General features: G+C 34.1%; 1 protein-coding gene across 1 annotated transcript in view; it reads right to left on the bottom strand.

The window, feature by feature from the left end:
- Positions 1-634: 634 nt before the first annotated feature.
- The window catches only part of IQUB (IQ motif and ubiquitin domain containing), a 101,249-nt gene continuing 93,625 nt past the window's right edge, over positions 635-8,258 (bottom strand). Inside the window, exon 14 of the mRNA XM_052001377.1 lies at positions 635-1,698. Within this exon, the coding sequence (XP_051857337.1) occupies positions 1,459-1,698 (240 nt within the window). The 3' untranslated portion in view covers positions 635-1,458. The remainder of the gene's footprint in view (positions 1,699-8,258) is intronic.

Raw genomic sequence — 8,258 nt, 5'->3', positions numbered from 1 at the left:
AAGATGTAGAAGATTATTTTTATACACCAAATCATCTTTTAAATAAACTGTGGGGAATATTAAAACCATATTAAATTTTATATTAAATATAATATTAAAATATTATATTGGAATAAGGAAAGTGTCCCTTAGGTGTTTTCAGAAAAGTCATATCAGTGCATATGGCAGCAGAACAGTTTTGTGAATAGATCTGACAAGAACTTTGCTCAAACTAATCATCAAGGTGGTCTTTCTTCTTAGAATAAGTAGATTAAGTGGATTGGAGAGCTAGATCTGACAATCAACTAGACAGAAAATTCTAAGTGAAACCAGTCTTCTGAAGTCTACTTAGACACATGGCATTATCGCCATCAAAAATCCCTGGTGTCCCTGTACTACTGTACAGTGGAGACTTGTGAAGAAAATATGTCCTCTATTCTTGAAGAGTTTATAGTTATGGTAGCAACTCTAAAAAATTGCATTTATATAAGATACTTTAAAGTAGCATGTTTATTGTTTTATTTGTTTTACTGCTTTGCTGGTCATTTGGTGAGGATTGTTTTGTGCTTATTCATTTTTTGGAAAAGGAAAGCAATTCCTCAAGGTGAATATATTTCCACTGAGTTTAAGAAGCCTTGGCAATGACAGAAGAGAGTTTCATAAGATTTCTCCAGGAAGGAGGATATTTAATAAACAAGGAAAAGTTCTACTTCAAATTTCTCACAACATTCTTTAGAGATAAGCAGTAAGAGTAATTACATATATTAGACAGATGAAAAACTGAGAAACATTAGATAAATTTGGCTAAGTCTCACAATAAATAAGAAGAATCAAATTAAGAACTCACATGTACTAATGTCCAAAGCCAAAATCCAATATGTCTAATACAAATAAACCAAATCACTTCATTCTTTCTATGGAATCTTAACTATTTTAAGATAATCTGAATAAAAACATGATTTGGTATACAAATCAGAAGTTCTGTGGTGGAATAAAGAGCTGATCTTGGTGTCAACATGATCTGGATTCAAATCCTATTGCAGATATACTTAATAATTATGTCACCAAGAACAAGTTAAATTCAGAGCCTCAGTTTCCTTAGTTGTAAAGCAAGGATAATAAAGTGGTACCTAAATCATAAAAAAATCTCATGAGGCTCAAATGAGATAATTTATAATGTACATAAAGCACTTTGAAAAAATTTTAATCATTATACAGATATCAATTTTCAAACAAATGAGAAAGATACATTTTCTTTTTACTTCAAAACACTCCATACAGTTACAAAAGTATCCTCTGATTTTAAACTAATAGACTAACAAAAAAACATTTCATATAAGGATTTTTTTATCATCATAAAATTTGTCATATTCCTAATTAAGAAATACTACAAAAGACACAAACTCTTTCCTTTCCTTTCCTTGCATTACAGTTTTGATACTCAATTAGCCACAGAGGAAAACACTAATGTGGAAAGCATTACATCTCTGTATCCTCAAGTATAGACTCTGATGTTTTAGAATCTACTGTTTCCTCATCTTCTTCCTCTTCTATTTGGTTAATGTCATCCTCTATTATTTCAATATTGTCTTCCTCCGTTGTTTTTTCTTCAACAACAGTATGATGTAAAATTTTAGCCATCACTGGAATCTGAGAAAAATAGTTCTTAGCTAAAATGTGCTTGTGTTTGATTCTGTGAATAAATACAGGTTCATATCCCTGAAAGAGAAGAAAACACATATTCTGTTAAATATCATAAACATCATTTCCTATGTCAAAGCATAGCAGTGACTATTAACGTATTGCTATTCAATACTTGCTATTCAAATCCATTCCTATCTCCTCCAGGAAGAGATTACTTACTGATACTGGATTTGTTTTAATGTGGATGATGGGCAAAATCTCCACTTCTTTTCTGCCATACTACCTTTCTTGTTCAATCTTCTTGTTAGTGATAGAAGCAAACCTGATTTTGTGTAATAATTAGGTAGACTTGTATTTCAAGCTTTGGGGGCTTTAGAGCAGTGGTATTAAACTCAAAGGTGGAAAGAGGAGACCACTAACTCATAAGGATCCTTGTGGGCTATTCTCTATATTAACTTAGAAAACCACATATTAATGTTATTTGTGTTTTATTGTATTTTTATTAATTTTGTTAAACAGTTCCCAATTACATTTTAATCTTGTTCTGGCTGGCACTGGAGAGCATTGCTGAAACCTGTGGACTCCATTTTTGACACTTCTGTTCTTGGGAAAACCAATTAAATTTGAAGGGCTGGAGATAAGTGACATGAAAAGTTAATGAACTTTACCAAAAGACTAAATAATGTGCAAGGAGTAAATTTACCCACTGGGTGAATTTGTCTAGCTGACTATGTGAAAAAGAAACAAGAATATATGGTCATAATGGAAAAGGAAGAGTTTTTAACATTGGATCAGAAGTCAAGGGATTCAGGTTCTAGCCCTTTCTTTTTCCAGAAGTTAAATGATTTTGAATAAGTTGGTGAAATTTCCAAGAGTTTAATTTCCTCTTTTGTATATGGATGATCTCTGAAGGCTATTTCCAGCTCTATTAACAGTCTCTCAGATTTGTGCTACTTTCATATGTAGCCCTTCTCAACTCCTTGCCTTGACTTTTCATGTTATTTCTGTATCATGTTTAGTTCATGAATATTTCTTTCTTTGTTGCAGCTCATTTCTTTTTCATTCTCATTCTCATCTTTCACAATTTATCCACTGTCACCATGATTTTCACTTAAATCCTATTTCCTGAACTGCTCAAATAGTGATGACAAGGAAGTACTTGCTTCCGCACACACTTTTCTTGAGGTTTTATTTTAGTCAGTCAGTAAATATTTATTAAGAACCTACTATTACTATATGCTGAGCACTGTACTAAATATTGAGGATAGAAATTTAAAAACAAAACAGTCCCTGCCCTCAAGGAACTTACAATTTAATAGGGGAAGGCAACACATATAAAGTTGAAAAGTGGGGGGAGATGAAGAAGGAAGGAACCCAGATGCAGGGAGATGGTGAAGAAATCAGAGAAGTCTCAAAGTAGCATAATCAAGTGTGAGTTGAGCTCCATCTTGGGATTTGGAGGTTCATGACCACCTTCCAATGAGAGGGGCAGAGGATAGTAATAAGGAGAATATCAAGGCTAGTAAAAATTTGCAGGATAAAGATAGATAGAAAGACAGAGAGCTCAATAGATAGATGGGCAGACAGATGGATAAAGTTAGCTGATATGAAATGCCCCTTTAATGTTTGCAAAATACATTAGATCTTCTCATTTAAGCACCACCAAAACCCTGCAAGGTAGGTGCTATAGGTATTATTATCCTCATCCAGATGACAAAGAAACTAGGAAAGAAAGAAATTAACAAGCTTCCCTATCTCATAAGAATTAAGAGTTTAACCAAAGTCTTCCCTCTGCTGTTATTAATCAATCAATAAGTATTTACTAAGTTCCTATTATGTGTCCCACATTGTGCTAAGGCATTAAGAGATATATAAAAGTAGTAAATGAAGCAATCACAACTCAAAGGAAATTTGTATTCTAAAAGGGGAAGACAACAAGACTTATAGAAGTATATATGGAATAAATATGCTCCCCATCCTTCATATGCATATTCTAATGTTAGAAACGCCTTACCAATCCATTTTCTACAAATCAAATTAATAATGCAAACACAAGTCTGATCATGTCTCTCTCCTTTTCAAAAAACATTCAGTGACTCCATCCCTTTAGGATAAAATACAAATTCCTCAAGACTGACATTTAAGTTGTTTAGTCATTTTTCAGCTGAATCTCACTCTTCCTGACCCCATCTGGAGTTTTCTTAGCAGAGATATTGGAGTATATAAATACTAGTTATTATTACTTTATATTTTGTCAAAGTGTTTTCCTGTATGTTGCCTCATTTGAACTTTACAACAATGGCAGGAGGTAAGTAGTATAGATGTCACACCACATTCTAGAAAGTTGAGAAGGGAATCCCAGACAGGTTAAATAATAGATCCAATAATACATGCAATAAATAAATGACCATCCACGATCAGACATTTCACTGGAAGAGGACAAGAACTCCAGAACTCTACTAGGCACCTAGGATTTTCTTTGGAAAGTATATCAAACACAAAGGATAAGCAGGATATGCAGACTGAAAAAATAAATTGATATATATGAATATGACAGAATACTAGATCATTTCAAAGAGACCTGGAAAACCTCATATGAACTTACGCAGAGTGAAATAAGAACAAGAATAATTTATATACTATTATATTAAAATAAATTTTAAAAATTGAATAATGATAGCTAGAATTTATATAGTACTTTAAAGTTGGCAAAGCACTTTACTAATATTATGTCATTTTATCCTAACAACCCAAGGAGGCAGAGGTTAAGCTTCTTAACTAGAATCCTAGAACTAGCAAGCGCTAAAGCCAGATTAGAACGCAAACTTCTGCATCTCTGCTCCAGCATAATATCTACTACATTGCTTTTAAAAATTGATAAAGTGATAAAGGAGGAAATGAGCAGAATCAGGAAAACAGTTTCCATAAAACAACACTGTAATGACAGTTTTGAAAACTGTAAGAATTAAAATCAATATGATGGCCATCCATGACTCTAAAGAACCAACGATGAAGGGGTAAGTAGATGGCTTAGTGGACAGAGCACCAGCTCTAAAGACAAGAAGATCTGAGTTCAAATGCAACCTCAGACACATGATATTTATTAGCTGTGTGACCCTAGGCAAGTCCCTTAAACCTGATTGCTTAAAAAAAATTGATGAAATATATATGCCACCTACTTCTTGACAGAGATTTAGCATGCAGAATTGTTATATCTGTATACATATATGTACATATATACATATATATTCCTTATAACAAATATAGTCAATGCACACACCTTTCAGTGAGGAAATTAAGTTTTGCTTCACTGCACATGTTTGTTACAAGGACTTTGTTTCTTTTCTTTTTTAATGAAATGGTAGTGGCAAGGAGAAAAAAACAGATTTTTATTCAAGTTTTTAAAAATCACTTAAAAATAGAAAGCTTAAGAATGCTATGGATATGGAATGTTCTAGGAACTTTTAGATGACATCATTTTTCTATTAGTTTTTGCTTAATTAGTTTCTTTTGTTCCTAGAAAAGACATTCTTATGGAGTAGAAGTAATTTAGAGGTAAATGTAATATAATAACAAAATATATAGATGAAACTTTTTAAATAAGTAAATAAAAATCAAGTTAGAAAAATTTAGTAACACCTAACATAGAACTTCAAGTATATCAAATAAGTAAGCAACATACATTAGTTGCTTGGGAGCTTGGCAATAGCAAAGAAATTTGACCATTAGACCACAGCAAGAAGAAATGGGTCTGGCTGGGTGTTAAGTGGCACAAATGGCTTCTGTGGAGAGTTGCAGTTGAGGCTAAAAAAGCCTAATATTCCCCACAATAAGGTTTTCCAAACCCAAAGGCAAATGCATATGATAATAGAATAAGTATCAGGGAGAAAAAAGTATTAAGCTTTTCAGAGGAAAATGATGGAGTGGTACCTATTTGTGCTAGAAGACATTGAACATACCATTAAAATGAACAGAATTGATAAAGGTTTTGAGTAAGTAGATTCACTTCCTTAGGGCAATCATACTGAGTTGGGGAGTAGAGGGAAGTACAGGAATATCAGTGATAACCAAATTTAAACTGAACCTGGATCTCCAATTTTCTATCTCCCCTAGCCCTATCCCTATAACTCACTATAAACCATACTATCTGCAATGGAAAGTCTTCAATGGGTCTTTTTTTTAATGTTAAAAAAAAAAGTTCTGTATGTATTTTTCTATCTTCTTATCTTGATAGGATAGGTAGGCCCTTGTTCAAAATTAGTCCTCAAAAAGGACATGATTATTTTCCCTAAATTTTGAATGGACAAATACAGCCTATAAATTAAAAGAAGAATGGAAAAAATGTTTAAATCTGCAACACAAAGACAAACTGAAAAGACTCTTGTTACTTGACTAAACTGAATGTAGAAGCTTCTATCACACTGGCCTCAAACCATAATTATAGGAAATATTTTGAGTCAGTCTGGTTTGGAACCTCAACTCTATTTAGCAAAAATCCAATCATATTGGTATCCTGAAATTAGAAATGCATACAAATAGAACATTTAATTTGATATTGCAGTAATTAGATTAAATACACAAAGGGAGCTATGTGGATTAATTGAAGAAGCACTGAAATCTCAGCTCTGGGAATGAGGTTCACTCTAACCCCCTGTCCTAAATGAGGTGATACTGATAGTCTTGGCTGCATTTCTGGTGACTGAATGTTTACGAGGCAACCTGGCTTATTAAATATAACATTTAATACTACTGTAATCTTTATTTCATTCTCTAGGGAGTATACAGAAGCATGGTGCAGTGGAGAAAGCCATGGGCTTAGACCTTTAAAATCTGAAAGACATAATTCCTTCACTGCATAGCTGTGACACTCTGGGGTCAGTGAATTTAGTCTCAATTTTCGCAGAACTTGCCCCTCCATTCCTCTCTCCCCATGGGTGGTAAGGATCAATGAAGTGATATAAATGAACATCTTTTAATCTTAAAAGGATGAAGATAAGACCTGTCTCCCTTTTCAATGTACTTCAGTACCTTCTCTGAAACTCTGAGCCAACTTAAGGTATTACCTATAGGGAGGATAAGGACCTATAACCATGTGTGTGTCAGAACCAGAGCTTCCTGGCTTTGAAGCCAGTTTTCTGCCCCTACACCACAATGCCTCACTGAATCACAGCATGTTAAAGTTAAAAAGAGCCGTAGAGCCCCTCCCTCATTTTATGGATGAGAGCAAAGAGCCTCTGAAGGCGACAAATCCCCCAGAGTTCCAATACAGCAGGACCAGAGTCTAGCCATTAACGGAGAGCTTTTTCCCAATGCACCCTCCTGCCTCTTGAAATAAGTTTCAAATTCAATTTAACAAAAATATATTAACCACATCAGCATCCCCACCCTACACACATCCAGCAGGGAAATAGGAAAATATGTTCAAAATGGGTACTATTTGAGAAGTTTCTTTTCCCTCAGGTGATATCTTTCATGGAAACAGCAGCAGCTAAGATTGAATCAATGGTGGGCAGAGAATGCATCTCAGCTGCTGAGGGGCCAAACTTCTTTCAGTATTAAATGCATGTATCCTCTCTTCTACATTTTCATCTATAGCTTTCAGGAAAAGAATTCCTTTGGAAATCAACAGGGACTCCTCAAATCTGTTCATCAACATGTCCTACCAATTTCAAATACTCCTGACTTCAAATTTGGAAACAATAAATGATATTTTATTTTTGCAATGCTTCTATCATTTATAGTAGCAGGAAACAAATGAATAATGGAGCCCTGAGCTTAGGTGACTATTGCAAATCCATATTCCATCACAATGATTGTCAGTTAAAGTGCAGTGGGTCTTTATAATATAACAAAATTTATGGTGTTTTTCATTTTCTGTTACTCTTTTAATGACCAAACCTGAGGAAAATAGATGCAAGGGTTCAAATTTATAAACCTTAGTTTTACTTACATCATTTCCATTCTTAATTCATTGACAACTGTCATAGGAAAATATCCATATTTCAATCAATTCTGAAATATTTTCATTTCATTTTCCATAGTATGCTATGTAAATTTTGACTCTGAATCTCCAGCGTATTTTTAAAGAAATTGACCCCAAGAATAAGAAGGTAATTTATCCTATGGGATTGATTTAACTGTGGGTTTCTAAAACTATCAATCAGCATTGTCATTTGGGGACTCTTCAAATTTGATTATCTTAAGGTACCACGAGTAGAGAAATGATAGAAAGAATTTCAGCACTGCTAGCCTGTGAATCTGAATCAATTATGACTTGAACCAGTGATCCTGAGCTACTTTTCCAGTCTTATTAGGCTGCAGAGCCTTCCTATGAAATGCTGTCCTAAATTTAGAGATCTTTTAGACATGGAAAGAATGCCATGGCCTACTACAAAAGGCTCAGAGATATACAAAGTAGATTCAGAAAACATCTAAGTAGGAGCTTATTCTACACCCCCGGTTTATTATCCTTTGTTCCCCTTTCCACACTCTGTGATCCAGTTATATTTGTCATATACAATATTCTATGTCTTTGCCTTTGTAAGAGCTGTGCCTGCCTCCTCCCCTTAGAGATTCCACCTCCCTCCGCGAGGCCATTGCTGGATCCAGAAGTTCGAGCCAACTGGTTTCATTTG

Source organism: Antechinus flavipes, chromosome 5 (assembly GCF_016432865.1).
Source record: "Antechinus flavipes isolate AdamAnt ecotype Samford, QLD, Australia chromosome 5, AdamAnt_v2, whole genome shotgun sequence".
NCBI classification, from domain to species: Eukaryota; Metazoa; Chordata; class Mammalia; order Dasyuromorphia; family Dasyuridae; genus Antechinus; species Antechinus flavipes.
Note: the sequence above shows the minus strand (reverse complement) of the source record. Positions and strands in the feature narration are given on the sequence as shown.